The 19,180-nt window shown below is 34.4% G+C and overlaps 1 protein-coding gene across 1 annotated transcript; it reads left to right on the top strand.

Annotated features, from left to right (window-relative positions):
- The first annotated feature begins 1,936 nt into the window (after positions 1 to 1,936).
- LOC147410364 (tubulin-tyrosine ligase) lies at positions 1,937 to 18,703 on the top strand. Its single transcript, XM_086434485.1, has 15 exons — positions 1,937 to 2,266; positions 9,397 to 9,660; positions 10,697 to 10,821; positions 11,396 to 11,612; positions 11,919 to 12,044; positions 12,149 to 12,405; positions 13,212 to 13,319; positions 13,656 to 13,797; positions 13,877 to 14,051; positions 16,031 to 16,188; positions 16,683 to 17,006; positions 17,148 to 17,222; positions 17,397 to 17,466; positions 17,581 to 17,738; positions 18,495 to 18,703. The coding sequence occupies exons 1-15, from the start codon at positions 1,994 to 1,996 to the stop codon at positions 18,642 to 18,644; spliced, it is 2,622 nt and encodes an 873-aa protein (XP_086290611.1). The 5' UTR covers positions 1,937 to 1,993; the 3' UTR covers positions 18,645 to 18,703.
- The last annotated feature ends 477 nt before the right edge of the window (positions 18,704 to 19,180 follow it).

The following is a 19,180-nucleotide window of genomic DNA, read 5'->3' as shown; positions in this document are numbered from 1 at the left end:
TGTTATTTCTTTTCATTTTTATATGAATAATATAATATTGTTTCAATAATGTTGTTGCTGACTCTCTAAGTCTTTTTTTTTTCTTAAGAATAGTACTAAGCTGACTTAAAAAAAACATTCAAATACACTAACTGAAGTGAATGTGAACCATAGATTTATTTTTTTCCTTGAGATACAAAATAAAAAAATCTAGAGAAATACTTTCCTTACCAACTTAGTAAGATTTTGAATCAGAAATCCCTGATTTCGACTAAAAATCTCAAAAATATGGGTGAGAGAGATGAGAGTTTCCAGCTCTCACCTTTTAGAATGAAAGTTGAAACCCCTTACTTTTATCTTGATCGAGACTTGGCCGAGTTGGTGACTCACACTAGTTGAATCTTTCAGACACACGTAATTAGGTAACTTGCATGAGTTGGACTCTCACATGTCAACTCACGATTTTCAAACACAGACTAAAGTTAGTCGGATTAAAAACATTTATGATCCTATGCACATTCCATGTTAGTAAGTTGATTGTTTTTTAGGAGTTAGTAAGGATTTCGCCCTTACTAAAGGTCCTTGGGCTCACCTTATGACATTAAAAAACATGATTTAGTGCTTCAAGTTGGTGAGGACAAAATTATATGAACTTTGAAAAGAAAAATTTATTTTTCACCGTTGAATTTAATTTAAATTTTGGAGTTGGGTGGGAGTTTCGTAATCGCCCATTTTTAAAACCTTGAATCAAGTTCAAAAAAATCTTTTTATATTTTATTTTGAGGGCTGTGGGTGCTGGATTGCTACTGTAGTAAGACTTAAAATCTCACCCAAGTTCTTCTTAAAAAAAAAAAAAAATTAGTCAGGTTAGCATAGCAAATAATATTAAGCTGACTTGAAAAAACTACTCAAAATCACTCAGTGTGGAATGTATACAAATCATATATTTTTCGTTGCGTATCTTGAGGAAAAAAAATCTAAGGTTATATGGACATTTCACGTCACATTGTTTTTTAATAGGTGTAGCACGGCTCTTTAATTTAATTTATAAAGAGGAATGCTATTGCGACACCAACTTTTACGCAAAGCACTCCAACATATGCATTTATTATTTACTGATGTTCTAGGGATGGGGTTTACTCCACAATCTTATTTGGCAGTTTGCTTGAGTAAACAATCTTATTTATATATTTTTATTATGATTTAAAATTAAAATAAATACTAAATAATGATAAAATTCTTTTTACAAAGAAAATGATTTTTGAGAAGGTAAATCAAAGATTTTATCAAGAGATTATTAAAGATCGGCGTATTCCAATGATTTTATACCTCTCATTTAAGATTATATGTCATCTCTTTGAAACACATGGTTCAAATGTTCACCAAAATCTTAGATTATTAATTCAAATTTATAATAACTAGGGGTGGCAATTGGGCTACATGTTTTTAGATATAAAGTACTCATTACATGACTTCAAATCTCGGATTGACGTCTTTGGTTCATTAATAGATAAAATCAAATTGTCTCGAACAAGTCAACTCATCTTTGATGAGATAAATCATTCCACTTGGTTTGCAATTATTTATTTATATGAAAATAAGTATGAATGTTTTTATAAAATAAGGTAGGTTAGAAGAAGTTTAATCATAAAATCATATTTGTTTAGATAATAAATATGTAAAATCTAAAATTTTCTATTAAAATATAAATTTATATAGAAAGTAATAATAATTATTAAAATATAAATTTATAATTATTTAAATAAAAATATAAATTTATAAAAGGTTTTAATCTGGTTTTAAAAGTATCATGGGCCTTACTTTATCGGACTAGGCCCACTAATGGTAGACGGTCCTTTGGGTTTCCCATAGAAGAAGACTCTAGAAGTCGCACTTTCTTCTTTCCCATTTCGCAGTTCGCACTGGACTGAACTAAAGGTGAAGCTCTCACTGTAACAAACGAATTTCTGTTAAAAAAAAAAAAAACTTGAAAAAAAAAAAAGAAATCCTATCGATGGCTTCTTCAAGAATCGAAACCTTCGAAGACTTTGTTAAAGTTCATGGTATCCTTCTCGCAGCTTCAAACGTTCCTCCATCTCTTCACCGCCAGCTCTTTCATAAGCTCTCAACAGAGACCTTCGATGGTGGAAACTTCTTTCAAGTCGAACCCTGCGAGAATGATCTGCAGAGACGACTCGTTCTCACTTCGGATTCTATGGAGAAGGAGTCTCAAGTGTTTCTCATCGACCACGCCTGGACATTTCGCCTCGCTGATGCTCGAAAACAGGTCGTAATTTCAATCTCAGAGTTCGAGCTTTAGGGTGTCATGGTTGCGTCTCGCATGTGGTTTTTGTGAGATTTCAGTGGTTTTAGTTGGATTAACGAACTGGTGTTCAAATTGTTGGAGTTTCAGTCAATTTAATTTACTTTATTTTAATGATGGGATATATGGTTTAAGTTCATAAAATTTAGAGCTTGGATTCGGTTCTCGATTCTTTTGTTTCTGTGGTTTTTTGTTTTGTTGTTCTAGTCGGATTGACGAATTGGCATTTGGCGCTCAAATTGTTGGAGTTTTATTCAATTTGATTTAATTTATTATGTGGTAATGATGAAATTTCTGGTTCAATTTGATTTACTTTTGTCAAATTTCAGGTGAATTGAGGTTTTGGTTTGTGAGAAAAGATCATGGAGATGAAAATAGAAGAGATGAACTGAAAAATACTTTCATGAAAATGAAATTGGATTGTTGATTACAGAGTACTAGAACTATATTTATGCAAGGCAAAATGAGAAATAACAGACTAACTATAATAACTAACTCATAACAGACTAACTATAATAACTAACTCTTCCTCTTCTCGTCCAGTTTAACACGTGTAGCTTTAGATTTTAACTCCATTTGTTCAATCCGTGAGGCTATATTCCAAACCCCCCCCCCTCAAGATGAACATGTATATTTAGGATGTTCATCTAGCGGAGAGTATGATGAAATGGAAGAGAGCCTAGAGGCTTTGTTAAAATATCCGCTAGTTGCAATCTTGAAGGGACATGGAAGAGCTTGATGATATGTTGTTGCAGCTTCTCTCTTATAAGATGACAGTCTATCTGTATGTGCTTTGTTCTCTCGTGTTGGACTGGATTAGTTGCAATAGAAAATACTGATTTACTGTCTGTATAAACCAAAGTTGGCTGCTGGTGGTTGATACTTAGGTCTTGCAGTGCATAAAGGAGCCATTGAATCTCACAAGTTGTTGAAGCAAGGGCCCTATATTTTGCTTCTGCAGAAGATTTGCTTATTATAGCTTGCTTTTTACTCTTCCATGAAATTAATGAATCACCCAAGAAGATGGCAAAGCTACACTCCTTCGAGTGTCGATACACCCCTACTCAATCACTGTTTGAGAAAGCCTCGAGTTGCAATTCTGATGAAGCTGGGAAGAATAATCCTTGTCCCCTTCAGATACCTGAGAACTCAAATGGTTGCTTGGTAATGACTAATAGTTGGTTTGGCTAAAAATTGATTGAGAACTTGGACTGAATAGGCAAGGTCAGGTCAAGTTACTGTTAAGTATAACAACCTCCCAACTAATCTTCTATAGGCTGAAGGATCTTCATACAAATCAGAATCTGAAGCAGTGAGTTTTAAATTCGATTCCATTGGAAAAGCTGCAGTTTTTGCACCAAGAATTCCAGCTTGGTCAAGTATGTCTAAAACATACTTCCTTCGACAAATTGATATGCCAGTTTTAGATCTTGCTACCTCAAATCCGAGAAAATATTTGAGTTCCCCCAAATCTCTAATTGTAAACTTATCATGTAGAAAAGTTTTGAGCAGTTGTATTTCAAGCAAGTTGTCACAGGCCAAAAGAATATCATCTACATAAACTAGTAAAGCTATGAAGGATGATTAAGATTTCTTGATAAACAAAGAACACTCTAAGCTACCTTGAGTAAAATCATAATCAAGCAATGCTGTGGACAGTTTAGCAAACCATTGCCTAGATACTTGTTTCAAACCATAGAGACTCTTCAAAAGTTTACAAACTTTATTTTCTCCCTTGACAACCAAACCAGGGGGTAGCGCCATATAAACTTCTTCATGCAATTCACCATGTAAAAATGCATTCTTAACATCTAATTGGTGAATATGCCAATTTTTAATAGCAACTATAGCAAGCAGTAGCCGAATGGAAGTAATCTTTGCTACTGGAGAAAAAGTGTCAAAGAAGTCTAATCCTTCTTGTTGAGTGTAGCCTTTAGCTACCAATCTAGCTTTGTGTCTTTCTATAGTTCCATCTGCCTTATACTTGATTCGAAATACCCACTTACAACCTATGGTCTGTTTATTTTTAGGAAGAGTAACAAGTTCCCAAGTTTTATTTAACTCTTAAGGCATTTATTTCATTTTGCATTGCAGCTTGCCATTCAGGAATTTTAGCAGTCAATTTATAATTTTTGGGTTCTTGGGAGGTTGAAAGGGATACTAGAAAGACTTTATGAGAAGTGGACAATCGATTTGCAGAAAGAAAATCAGATATGGGATATAGAATACCTTGTTAGGAGAGCAATCAACAATAGCAGATGAGTGAGTTGCATTTTGAACCTGTGAAGCAGTACCACTATAGTAATCCTGTAAGTAATTTGGCATTTGTTTAATTCTTGGAGATTTTCGAAGAGGAGGAACAAATTCATTGTTCAAAGGTAGTTGATGGTTTGTAAGATTCTGATATGAGATGAGGTGTTGATTTGATGTAATATTCTGATCTGAATTAAGGTTCTAATGTGAAGTTAGATTTTGATCAGAATGAATATCATAAGAATGAATATCAGAAGAATGAAAGTTGAAATCTGAAGCAGAATTTGTTGGAGGAAATATGAAGGTATGTGTTTCAGGAATAGATGGAAAAGCCTTGAAAGGAAAGACATTTTCAGAAAAGACTACATTTCTTGAGATGAATACCTTATTTGTGTTAAGGTCCATTAGTTTGTAGTCTTTTATGTCAGAAAGATAACTTAAGAATATACATTTTGTAGCTCTCGGGTCAAATTTATTACTATGATTTGTGAGTGTTGATGCAAAGCAAAGACAACCAAACACTCTGAGGTGAGAAAGATTAGGTGGTTTATCAAATAGCATTTCGAATGGTGTTTTGTTTTTTGAGAAGAGGAGTAGGAATTCTATTTATAATGTGTGCTGCAATTAACACACAGTCACTCCAAAAGATTAAAGGCATGTTTGCTTGAAACATTAAAGCCCTGACAGTGTTTAATAAATGTTGATGTTTCCTTTCCACAACTCCATTTTGTTGTGGAGTTTTCACACAACTTCTTTGATGTATAATGCCATTGTCATTATAGAATTGAGTCAAAAGGAATTCAGGTCCATTGTCTGACCTTACTATTTTGATAGAAGTACTAAACTGTGTTTCTACCATTTTGCAGAAATTTTTGATTATAGAAGGAACTTCAGATTTCATCTTGAGCATGTATACCCAAGTACAACGTGTATAGTCATCAACTATAGTAAGGAAGTATTTGAAACCGGAGTAGGAAACAACATTGAAGGGACCCCATATATCACAATGGATCAAGTTAAACATTTTATTTGAACTGGTTTGAGATACAAGAAATGAAATCTTTCTTTGCTTTGCTAAATGACATACATCATAGACATTTGTAGAATTGAAAGGTATAGATGACTCTAGTTGTCTAAGAAAAGGCATTCTCGAGTTAGAAACATGGCCTAATTTATAATGCCAAGTATCTAATTGATTTTGAGTAATAACTGAGACAAAAGATGAAGAATTAAACTTGGTTTGATTGCAGGGAGCAGCTTTTGAAGTGGCTTGAGATAGGTGGTACAGTCCATGTTTCTCAAAGGCAATCCCAATCATCTTCTTTGTTGAATGGTCCTGTAAAAGGCAGTAGGAGTCAAAGAAAGAGACACTAGTATTAGACTACTTTGTTAACTTAGAAACAGATAGTAAATTGAATGAAAAACTGGGAACACATAACACATGCAAATATAATGTGTTTGAGAGACAAATATTGCCAATATGTGAAGTTGGAACAGAGTTCCCATTTGGCAAATTAATAGAAGTATTGATTGATTTAGGTGTAGATGAATATAATAGTGGTGAACAGATCATATGATCTGTTGCACCTGTATCCAGAATCCATGAGGATACATATTGTAAAGATGAAGAAACAGAATAGCAAAGGTTTGAAGGTTTACCAGAAAATTGAGAAGTAACAATGTTTACAGCTGATGAAGTTGTGTGGGTAGGTATTAGAGATGAGTTAGAATTTGCAAATGCTAGCAATTTATTGAATTCGTCAGAAGTTAAAGAAAACGTTTGATTCTCGTTACTGTTTTGAATATAGACCTCAAAGATTGACATAGCAGCATGAGCAGTGGGTGGGTTCTATTTTCCCTTTGGTCCAATCCAGCCATGCCAGGAGGGTATCTCTACTGTATGTCCATTGTATCCACAATGAGTGCAATATAGAGAAGATCTCTTCTGTTTGTCTTTGGAAAACTTCGATGGAATAGATGGTTGATGATTCTGTTTGGCAAGCAAAACATGAGTTTCATTGCTGACATAATTATTGAGTTGTCTCTGGCTGTCCTCTTGAAGTAGTAAAGAGAATACTTTTGCCATACTTGGCAATGGTGAAACCATAAGCAATTGGCTTTGAATTGAAGCATAGGAGTCAGTTAAACCAACGAAGAATTTTAACACATAATCAGGCTGCTGTCTAATTAACAAAAAATCAAACAGGTTGCGGGTACATGTTGCCTTCTTTCCACAGCTACAAGTTGGGAATGGTCTGTAATTGACATACTCATCTCATAAGGTTTTGAAATAACTAAAATACTCAGTGATCGATGAAGAACCCTGAGTAATAGAACTTAGAGATTTTTCAAGATGAAAAACTCTCAGACCATTGCTTCTTAAGTATCTTATTTTCAACTTTTTCCAAAGATCAACAACAGATGCAACATAAAGAAGACTGTTCCTTATTTCCTTAGAAATATAATTCATTAACCACGAGAGAACCAAATTATTGGCATACAGCTAAGCAGTATGAAGAACACACTGATTAACAGGAGGAGCAAGAATCGTACCATCAATGAACGTTGCTTTGTTCTTGACTGTTAGAGCAGTGGTGATTGATCGACTCTATGCGATGTAGTTATCACTAGTAAAGATTTCTGAAACAAGTAATGCACCAGGATTGTCGCTTGGATGCAAGTAGTATGGACTTGATGAATTGTCCGAAGGATTGATTATGCAATGAGAAGTATGAGAACTGATAGAATTTTCGTCATCAGAAGTCATTTCAAAAATTTCTCCAAGAAATGCAAGAAAGTATGTATAAGGAGAATTACAAAGATTTTAGAGCAAATTCTTTGTAAGGTAGGGGAAGCAAAAAAAAATGATTTTCAATCTGATAACATGTCAAATTTCAGATGAATTGAGGTTTTGGTTTGTGAGAAAAGATCACGGAGATGAAAATAGAAGAGATGAACTGAAAAATGCTTTCATGAAAATGAAATTGGATTGTTAATTACAGAGTACTTGAACTATATTTATACAAAGCAAAATGAGAAATAACAGACTAACCAACTCATAACAGACTAATTATAATAACTAACTCAAATAACAGACTAACTAACTCATAACAGACTAAGTATAATAACTAACTTTAACACGTGTAGCTTTAGATTTTAACTTCATTTGTTCAATTTGTAAGGTCATATTCCAACAACTTTAGTCGGATTTCTGGTTCAATTTGATCAATGAATTGGCACTCAAATTGTTGGATTTCTGGTTAATAGTGATATTTACTCTATTTATGTGTTAATATTGATATTTCTGGTTCAATTTGATTTACTTTAGTTGGATTTCTGGTTCAATTTGATTAATGAATTGGCGATCAAATTGTTGGAGTTTCATTAAATTTGATCTATATTATTATGTGTTAATGATGAGATTTCTGGTTCAATTTGATTTACTTTAGTCGGATTTCTGGTTCAATTTGATTAACGAATTGGCACTCAAATTGTTGGAGTTTCATTCAATTTTATTTACTTTATTATTTGTTAATGATGAGATTCAGGTTCAATTTGATTTACTTTTGTCTGATTTCTGTTTCAATTTGATCAATGAATTGGCGCTCAAATTGTTGGAGTTTCATTCAATTTGATTTACTTTATTATGTGTTAATGATGAGATTTCTGGTTCAATTTGATTTACTTTAGTTGAATTTCTGGTTCAATTTGATAATGAATTGGTGCTCGAATTGTTGGAGTATCATTCAATTTGATTTACTATATCTCGTGTTGAAGAGATTTCCGGTTTAAGTTCATAAAGTTTAGAGCTTGGATGTGGTTCTTGATTCTTTAGTTTTGGCACTTGAACTGTAGGAATTTTATGTGAAATTAACAATGCTTGAATTATATTCGCATTCCCAACAGAAATTCGTGAACATGAGAGCTGGCAAAGTCAGAGCAAATCATTAAATTCTTTATTTTCAACCAGATTAACCCATGGACACTTATACGATCAAAGTTGATGCTAGAGATATTATCTAAAACTTTGAAAATTGCAATCTTGAGAAGTAGGAGCATAGTAACAAAGTTCAGATTCAGTAATTATTCAATGGGGCTTCAATTCGGATAATTTCGTACAAGTTTAGTAAAAAATGGGTAAAATTTCGGAAAATATGAAACTATGTTTTTGGATTTCTTCCCAAAATCCATATTCTTCAAATCCCTAAAATACCCTATCTTGTTCTTGAGATTTGAACGTTGAAGAAAATAAAATTTTGAGGTCGAAGGGTAAAAAATTTAGCATATTTTGCAATCAATCAATAAGTCATCGATTAATTTGTCAATTCGCTTAGTTAATCGGCTAGTCCTTTATTCAGAGAATTTTAAGGATTTTTGTAAAAATTTGGAGAATTTTGTGACTTATGAGTAGGAGTGATTGATCCTCGTATTTCTGTTGGATTGGCTTTTCGACATCTTGTTGGCATAGTGTTAGTTGTAATTCCTAGATTTTGTTTCTTTGGGTAAATTAATTGTTAAAATTAACCAAACCTAAAAAATCTTGATCAATTGTTATTTTACTCTTGTTTTACTCTGTTGATGATTATGTTTCAATTTTCTTTGGGCTTTTCTCCTACTTTCTTTCTATATAGATGCAATTGAAGGTCCACTGATGTCTTTCTGTCATTGACTGACACAGTTGTTCACAGGTTTAACTTGAACTAGTCTTGGAATTAAGCTGAAGAATTGGATTTGGGATTGTCTAACGTGAAAACTTTATTTTTTTGAATGTGAATCTGAACATTTTTTATATTCTTTTTTTCTATTATAGCTGAAGCTTCTTCAAATTTGAGTGCATGCAGCTTCAGGAAATTCCAGGGTTAGTTCAAAGGATGGCCTCATTGATGTGTGTAGATCTTGATTTGGCTTTGGATTCTGAAGAGGCCAACCTTGAGCCTGGGGACCTGCATGAGAACAATATCAAAGGAAATGTTACGGAAATATTAGAAAGTGAGATTTATAAAGCCCAAGAGAAAGGTTCCGAGGCTGTAACGTGGTTAGAGTTTGATGAGCTTGACATAGATGATACTCTGCTGTGCTCTCTGGATTTATCCAGTAAATTTCCGGTTGGTCACTCTTACTCAATATATACTTTGTACACCTTTTGTTGTTTACAAGTCCTGAATCCATTTTCACTCGCTTGAATGATCTGATGAGCACAGACATTTGAACAAATGTGGTATTCTGTTCACTCACTACGAGCATAAGCATTTGAGATATGAACAGACTCGAATTAACAGAAGAAGTGGCTTTAGACATAACTGAATGGAGGAAGAAGATTAGTTCAGCTGACCCACATTGTTGGAATAAGGCTTTGATGATGATGACGACTTCAAGAATTTATCTTTCCAATTAATCGTATTAAATCACGAATATCTGCTAAGAGAATTGAGTTGGTAATCAATATCAAAGAAAGATGGTTTTAGTCCTGTTGGTAGGTGTTTGATTGAGAGATAGATTTATGAGATTTTTGTTTTCTGAAAGGCCTGACCGAATGAAGATATGTGCAGTGGCAAATTCAAAATTTGGTGTGGACAATATTCGAATACTTATTGAATGCGCATTGGATGCAAACAGTTTTTCTCCTTATAATAAAAAATGTTCCATTTAGAATTGTTTTTTAATTGCTTTATGGTAGGGCCCCAGCCAAATCAGCTTACCCACCAAAAGAAGAGAAACAAACTAGAAGATGTTGAGCACAGCATTAGGCAATTACATTATTTTTAGTTTTTTAATTTTATTTTTGATAAGTGAATTCTCAGGCTGTTTAAGTTCATGTAATATAATTAATATGGTAATTCACGGGTTTTTTGGGCTAGAAGTTGAAGAATCTGTTAACTCTCAAGATGCATTCTCATTAGACGTTGATTACCTTTATGTTCTAAGGTATTTTTTTATTATAATTGAATAGTTATCTTACTAGATGTGGCCAAGTACATTACATGCATTGTAGGTAAACACAGTGGTTTGATTAGCTGAAATGTTTGAATGACCCTATAATGTATTTAATGTTCTTGACAATATAACAAATCCATGGAAATATCATGGCCCATTGTATTATAAAGCGGTAATTACTTCTAGCTTTTTCTTTTTTTGCATCAGAATCTGGTTGCACTTAGTCTGTATGGTAACAAGCTCCAGAATGCAGAAACAGTCGTGCAGGAAGTCACCAAATTTAAAAATCTAAGAGCTCTCTGGTTGAATGAGAACCTGGTTCTCCAAAACTGGTACGTTTCCTTGTGAATTTTTTTGCTTAACCGCATATGACCAGCAACTTTCTAAATGGTGGTTCTGTCTTGATTTTACCTGCCGCACTTCTTAGCCCAAAGGGTTTGTATGGTAATTCTTGGATTCTTTAACCACTGAAGTTCAAGTAGATATTTGGCTGCTGTATATCAATTACCGTTTCCACGATCTTTCTCAAGTGGAAGGGTAAAGTCCAATAAAAATAACAACCTATTATATGCGTTTGGGTTCTTTGTGCTTCATTATTTTAATAATCTTATTTGAGAATAAATTTCTTTTGGGAGAAATGCAAGATAGAAGTAATAAGGACTGTCAATAACTCTACACAATAGTATTTACAGGGTTAAAAAGTTGTTTGTGGAGAAATTATATATCAACATTAAGTTTTTTTGGTCAAGGGATATGCTGCTACCAGAAAGACAATACTCGTTCTTGCTTTGTAGCGGCTGTGATTATTTGCCTTTGTAGTGTAACTATGTTTCTGTCTGCTTATTGTGCTAGTTGTTATTACTTTTTTCCTTAAGAAAGTAACTGAATTATTTATTTTGTCTTAAGTGATGATCAAATGGCAGATAGGATTCTCCAAGAAGTTCAAACATTGGAAATATATAATTCATGTTTCACCAACAATTTTGGTCACTGGGCGTTGGGTTTTTGTGGAGGAATATATTCGAAAGATAATCCAGACTGTTTCAATGAAACTGTTCATCCGTTGGAGAGCATAACCTCTCTTAACCTGTCGAATCGATGTATTCACAATCTATTGCATAAGGTGAAAGGGCTTCCTTCTTTGAGCATTTTCTATGTTCCTCATTGTCTATATTATTCCCTGTTGTTGTTAACTGGCACTTACAATGTTTTGTATGAGCACTTGGCTTATTATAAAATAGTAGAACCAAGAAATCTGGTGTATGGATATGCATCCAGTTTCTTATTGTTCACCGATGCTGTGTGCCTTCTACCGCATCTTTCATGTTCTATTTTTTATTTTCTTTTTTAAGATTTGTGCTGGTTTTTCATTAACAGGTACAACTCTTGTTGCCAGATAAGTGCTGAATTGTTTTTTCTTTTTCACCAGACATTTTCTCCTGTGGAAATGCCATCTCTTTCCTATTTGAATCTTCGGGGAAATCCATTGGATGAGAACTCTGCTGACAACTTGTTGAAATTTCTAAATGGATTTAGTTGTTTGAGAGCTTTGGAGGTATTATATATCTTGATGCTAGTTTTCTCATTCTAGGCATACACATTTTTTCTAAATAGAATTATGGGAGCGACTTCACATTCATATTTATATATTCTATGCAGGTGGATATTCCTGGTCCTCTTGGAAGTAGTGCACTAGAAATTCTTGAATCTCTTCCTGGAATTTCTCTATTGAATGGTGTCAATGTATCACGAATTTTGGAAACTGGAAAGAGTGTGATCGATTCAATTCTTCAACCGCGTCTTCCCGAATGGACCCCTGATGAACCTCTTGTTGATCGTGTTATTAGTGCAATGTGGTTGTACTTGATGACTTACAGACTTGCAGATGAGGAAAAGATTGATGAAACCTCCGTGTGGTACATGTCTTCATCATTTTCTTTGTGACATTTGATTGTAGTTTTTACGCTTAATACTTCTTAAACTCTTTATTGATATTTTTTGCATTATCATTGATTATTTATGCCTTTTTCCCTTTGTAATAGTGTGGCATTGTGCTGTGCCTAGCATGTAACTGGAAGGGAAAACCGAAAAATGGAAATTATGGGATGATGGCCATGTTGGCTATGAAATATTCATTGCAAAGAGGTGCATCGAGAAAAGTGTGGATCAAGGTTGTTAAAAGTGCTAGGCGGGGCCTAGGTAGTGGACCTCGCTTAGGGTCTAGGTGGGGCTTAAACAACAACAAAAAAATTATGTTTCAACTTTTAATATGCAGTAAATGTCATGTAAAAAAGGAGCAAAAAAATAATCTAAATATCTTAGCGCTTAGACTCAACATCTCCAAGCAACACTGATTTCTGTTATGATTTCCTTTCATGCCATATGCGCGTTCTACATCTCCAAGCAACACTGATTTCGGTTATGATTACCTTTCATGCCATATGCGCTTAGACTTTACCTTTTCTCCTTTTCTTTCCCAGTCCAATATTAGTTCTCGAAGGTCTTCGTTTCTGTGTAGAAGCAAATTCTCCAAATGTATGACTAACCTTCCTTCAGTGATTATGCAATGAACAAAAGTTTTTCCATTGTAAATTCGTACTGAGCAATCCTATTATTAATCAGATCTTTTTTTTTTCATTTTCAAAATGCATCAATAAAAGGCCAAATTGATTCTATTGCTTATTACCTCCAAATGACAGACATGTTTGGGAGTGCCCTGTAGGTATGTGATGGATGAACTAGGTTCAGCTTTGCGGCATAGTGATGAGCCAAACTTCAGGGTGTCTCCATTTCTCTACATGCCAGAGGGGAAGTTAGCATCAGCCATAAGGTGCTCTTTTACTGTTCTTCAGTTTTTATCGTTTTTGTGTTCTCTTTAATTGCTACAGTTTTTAATGCATTGAATTTGAAGGTGCTTGCTTCTAGATTTCTACTGGTTTATACACATCAGTTGAGTACTTACATATTCTTAAAGCTTTAGCTCAAACACATAAGGTCATGCCTTGTACATTTAGGACTTAAATTTCTTGGCCGGGGTCCCTGATTTTAAGATTTTATGGGTTTACAAGAGCTAATTATATTTACTGATGCAATTTTTGTTTCTTCTGAGTAACTTAAGCCAAAAAACCTACTACAATTTTATTTAACTTGAACAAAATGTTTTCAGCTTTTCTGTTTTATGGCCGACCCAGAATGTTCGTAAAGGTGATGAATGTACTCGTGACTTCCTATTTGGTATTGGAGAGGATAAGCAACGGTCTGCCAGGCTTACAGCTTGGTTCCATACTCCACAGAATTATTTTATCCAGGTAATTGTGTGCTAATATATTTCTAAACAAAACTGGCATTCTTTACTTTTTTAACGGTTCATCTGCAATTCTCATTCAGGAGTACGAAAAATATCGTCAGCAACTTGGTTCCAATTGTTCTGCCTCCTCTGCATCTCCTTGCAAAGAGGCCTCTAAGACTGAAAAGCTTTGTCGAAATGATGGATTTGCTCTACGTGTATATACAGATATACCTCAAGTAGAAGAGTTTTTGAAACGCCCTGAATTTGTACTCAGTATGTGCTTTTACAGTTCATTTCTGATGCAGTTTTGGTCTCTAATCTCAGTTTTGTGTGGTCTGTTTTGTTCTAATATTTCAGTTGACATAATCTTTATAAACAATTTAAAATGTTCTTACAATACCTAAGAAAAATGGGGGTTTAGGTTTTCGGAAGTTTGGATCTATGAATTCGGCTTTGTTGGGGAAATGACTTTGGAGGTTTGGGGAGGAAGGGGAGAGTCTTTGGAGGAGAGTAATTATCGATAAATATGGGGAGAAGGAGAATGGTTGGGAGAGTGGCCCGGCGAGAGGCGCAATGGGGTGTGGGGTGTGGGGTGTGGAAGGTATCCTAAAAAGACTTACACTTTTCAAGAGAAGAGTGAAATATAAGGTTGGGAAATGGCTAAGGTGAGATTCTGGGAGGATTGGTGGTGTGGAAATGGTCCCCTTAAGGACTTGTTTCTGGATCTCTTTGACTTGCCTTCAAAAAAGAATCAAGTTATCGCGGTTTACAAGACTTTTGTTAATGATTTGACAAACTGGGATTTTGGGTATAGAAGAACCTTCAATGACTAGGAGGTAGATATGCTAGGGAGGCTAATTGTTATGGTGGAGAATAATTATAGGCATAACTCATTGGACGACAAGAGACTGTGGGAAGGTACTAGGGATAGAAGGTTCACGGTTAAATCTTTGTACAATGGTATTCGCCAAAAGAGCACATCATCCTTCCGTCATCTAGTTGTCTGGGGTGGTATGATATCCCTTAAGATATCTTGTTTTATTTGGTTGGCAACATTAGGGAGACTCGCAACGTTGAATCAGTTAATCAAAAGAGGCTTTATTTCTCCAAATCAATGTTGTATGTGTGGTTCTCAAGGGGAATCAGTGGATCATCTTTTCATTCATTGCTGGGTAGTTCATCTTGCTTGGTCGCATTTCATGTCTTTATTCGGTATTGTGGGTTGTTTTCCCCTCTCCGTCAAGTCAACTTTAGAAGTTTGGTTGTCGTGGGGAGGTTCTTTTTTGTTATCGAAGCGGATTCTTTAATCTTTGACTCTTTTTGCAATTTGTTGGAGCATTTGGAAAGAACGGAACAGACGCATTTTTGAACGGAAAGTTTCCACTTTGGAAGGACTAGTTCTATCTATCTTGGAATTCTTATTCTCTTGGTGAGCAAACTTTATAAGGAATTCAAGAGAATCTTCTTTGAAGACTTTGTGGCAAGATGGGACAGGGTGTACGCCTTATCGTGTGTGTAACTGTTGGTCGTGTGTGCTTCGTTGTTGTTGTTTTTTTTGCCTTGCTTTCTTCGTTTCTTTTCTTTTCTTTGTATCGGGAGGGTCTTCTCGACCCCCTTGTTTTCTTCTCAATAAAATCATCTTTAACGATTAAAAAAAAAAAAAATACTCAAGCAGTGTTGAACCCAAAACCATGGTTGATAAAGATTGTTATATGGGGAAGATTGTTGTACTAGTTATCTAACACTAGAAGTTTGTGTTGTCGCTCGACCAAAAAACTCTGGTTTGGTCCCATATTCTATATCTTATCTTGGACCTGTTGTAAACTAAAGCATGCCCATCTACTGTTTTATCCTATTTCTTGGTAGTAAACTAAAATCCAGATTGTTCAACTTGACTTTCTCTAGAGTTGTATCACATGCGACTTGAACACAGTTAGAAGTTGGGTCGATGCCAACTGAGTCTTATGGACATGAAGAGCATTTATAGATCAACAAGATATGGCCAATTTCATGGTGTTCATTATTTGGATTTCTGGTAGCACTACAACTTTTCAAGGTTTGGGAGGAGGGAGTTGGTGGGGGCGGGCATTGGATTTCTCATTTTACCCTTTTCTTCCACATTTGATCTCTTAATTCTTATATCAAAATTGCGAGTCTCTTCATGGTTGGCTGGTCTACTTAATATTGTTTGTCTGGTAGTTTTCAATAATTTCTATTGTAAAAACTAATGCCATGATTTGTTTTCCTTGCAGCAACTGACCCAAAAAATGCAGATATTATTTGGACATGTGCCCAAGTGGATGAGGAAGTGAAAAAAGCTACTGGATTAACCGACCATCAGTACATAAATCAATTTCCCTTTGAAGCCTGTCTCGTCATGAAGCACCATTTGGCAGAGACCATTCACAAGGTTATGCTTTCACAATGTTCCCTTAGAATTATGGGCTTATGCTTTCACGGAGAATTGGAGATGCTGTGTGGGCCACTTCTCTAAAATGAACCTAAGACTTTCCAATACATTGTCCATCATAACCATGTTCTTGCCTTAGTTTGGTGTGGCATGTCTACTATTGCAATACCCATGATTTATGATGTAGGCAGGATACAAATAAGAGATCTGCTATTGGCACACCAACTTTTACTTATTACATCTCAATTAAAATTAAAAAAAGAGAGTCAATGACTGAGAATAAGTAGAAGTGGGGGTGCCAATTGAAACACTCTCTCTTGCCTTTTTTTTTTAATTATTATTTAAAGCTTTGTAATGTTTGAAATGTGTTTTAATCTTTAATTAGGTTTGATAAATAATTTAAGAAATTGGGGTGTAATAAGTAAACGTTAGGGTGCCAAATGCCAATAGCAGCTATCATAAATAATATGAATTTTTTTCCCTTTTTCAAACAGGCACAGGGATCTCCTGATTGGTTTCAACCTACTTATAATCTAGAAACAAATCTCTCTCAACTCATTGGTGACTATTATGCACGAAAAAGAGATGGGCTTGACAATTTATGGATTTTAAAACCATGGAACATGGCACGGACAATCGATACAACTGTTACTGGTGATTTATCTGCTATCATCCGTCTTATGGAGACAGGTCCGAAAATATGCCAGAAATATATTGAGCATCCTGCTTTATTCAAAGGAAAGAAGTTTGATCTCCGATATGTAGTCTTGGTTCGAAGTGTGAATCCTCTAGAAATATTCCTTTCCGATGTTTTCTGGGTACGTGCATAATCTTTTGAGTATGCAATTTCTTGAAAAAATCTGTAAATTTTTCACGGAAGAAAATGTTTTTGATATAATTGTTTAATAGATAAGAACATTGACATTGCTTTGCAAATTATGTACTTGATGTTTTTGCAGGTTAGGCTGGCAAATAACCCATATTCTTTGGACAAGAGCACATTATTTGAGTATGAAACTCATTTCACAGTTATGGTAAGTTTCAAGCATTATTACTTTGTAGAACAATGGGGGAGGAGGATTATAACCAAAAACCCAAATAGATCACTAACTATATAATCTTTTGCTGCTTCTCTTCATTATATTCATAGAAATTCCCTTACATGTGTCCAATATTACTAATCCTGTAGTCAATCTTATGGATTTCAGAATTATATTGGGAAATTGAAACACATGTATACACCAGAATTTGTAATGGAGTTTGAAAAGGAACATCAAGGTATCCTGATCCACGTATTTATATTTTATAATATAATACCTGACTTTCCATTATTCTCATCTCCAATAAACCACTTGTTTTAGCTTTTGATATCTAATGGTATGTGCATTTCAGTTAAGTGGTTGGATATCCATCAGAGAGTTCGAAAAATGATTCGAACCGTGTTTGAATCAGCTGCAACAGTGCACCCGGAAATGCATAGTTCAACATCCAGGGCCATGTATGGTGTGGATGTAATGCTTGATTGCTCTTTCCAACCAAAGTTATTGGAGGTGTGTTCTTAAAATAGACTACTCATTTTCAGTCAAATAACTGGAATCCGTTATGTTGTTAAATCCATAGTCACAAAATTATACAATTTAATCATGTCTTTTTTCCTTCATTGATTTAATCGTGAGTTTTAGTAACTAAAATGAAAAAGTGCCTCTTTTAACTTTTTTATTTTGTTTTTAAAGCAACAATTGGAAGAAGAAAATCATCACATATACTTTTAATTTTATTTTTCGAAAATTAGTTTCATGATTATATTTTTTATTTTGAACGATATAAACGTTGAGTATGTAGTGGCCCTATGGTTGCTTTTTGTGGATAAATGAATGATATCAATGTTGGATTTGATGATTTGATTTATTATTCTAGTTTAATATTGGGTTTGATGATATAATATGAGAACACCATTTAATAAGAGCAAGTACTTACACAGCCCTAACCCTAGTTCAACTTTCTTCCCATACTTTTTGAAATTTTCTCTCATTGCCAACCTAATCCTGAATCCTGACTTGGTGATTATGGTTAAACCTACTAGAAAGCATACCATACAAGCAAAATATGTAACCATTAAATATTAAATGGCACGGTTTCACCATAAATAATCAAATGGCCAGTTTTCCTGGAATACACATATAATGTCTCCTTAAGTTGTAACGTTAATTTAAGGAGGCTTTCATTTGGAAATTATTATAATTAAGTTGTCATTTGATGTGCTTTCTATATGTATTCTTAGATTCTAATCTCAACACCAAATGCAGGTTACCTACTGTCCCGACTGCACGAGAGCTTGCAACTATGATACAAAAGCGATATTTGGGAGTGGTGAAACCATCAAAGGTCAGGATTTTTTCAATTTTGTATTCGGCTGTCTCTTTCTAAATGAAACCAAGCATGTAAACCCTCTGTAATTCAGACTGGATAAAGAAATATAAAATCTAGGATTCTTGTAATCCACAGTTTTGGTGTATTTAATCATATTGTAACACTATTGTTGCCATGCTCTATTAGAAAAACGTTATAACACTTGCCCATCGAATTTGCTTCTGAATTGAATTCCACAAGACATTGCAAGGTCCTGATCATCATCGTCTTCTGGTTGCTAGAAAGATCAGATTGATTGCATATGTTTTCAGCATTTTATGGATAATATTTTTTGAGCATTAACCTAGATAAAGATTTGAATTCAAAATTATGGGGGTAGTGCTGTCAATGGATTGGATCAAATCAGACTCTTGAAATCTGATATGTTCCTATAATTTGGATCTGATTTGATAACCCACTAGATTGGTTTTGGATTAAATCATATGTCCAGATCCGATAAAATGTGAGAAAGTGTGCAAATTAAACATATTGTTGACATATTATGAAGTTCCCCATCCAGACCTGATCCATTGATTAGGGGCAATTTTGGCTCTTTTTTATTTGTTTTGTTTTTTCGTGTGTG

The sequence above is a fragment of the Akebia trifoliata genome, chromosome 1 (assembly GCF_017979445.1).
Source record: "Akebia trifoliata isolate Shusen 1 chromosome 1, ASM1797944v1, whole genome shotgun sequence".
NCBI classification, from domain to species: Eukaryota; Viridiplantae; Streptophyta; class Magnoliopsida; order Ranunculales; family Lardizabalaceae; genus Akebia; species Akebia trifoliata.
The sequence above is the reverse complement of the archived record's forward strand: the minus strand, read 5'-3'. Positions and strand labels throughout refer to the sequence as shown.

What these genes read in the sequence shown, in the direction of transcription:
- LOC147410364 (XM_086434485.1), top strand. Translation starts at nt 1,994, where the DNA reads ATGGCTTCTTCAAGAATCGAAACCTTCGAAGACTTTGTTAAAGTTCAT. An exon ending in CACAGAATTATTTTATCCAG is followed by an intron (nt 13,798 to 13,876) that starts GTAATTGTGTGC and finishes ATTCTCATTCAG; the next exon opens with GAGTACGAAAAATATCGTCA. An exon ending in ACGCCCTGAATTTGTACTCA is followed by an intron (nt 14,052 to 16,030) that starts GTATGTGCTTTT and finishes TTTTCCTTGCAG; the next exon opens with CAACTGACCCAAAAAATGCA.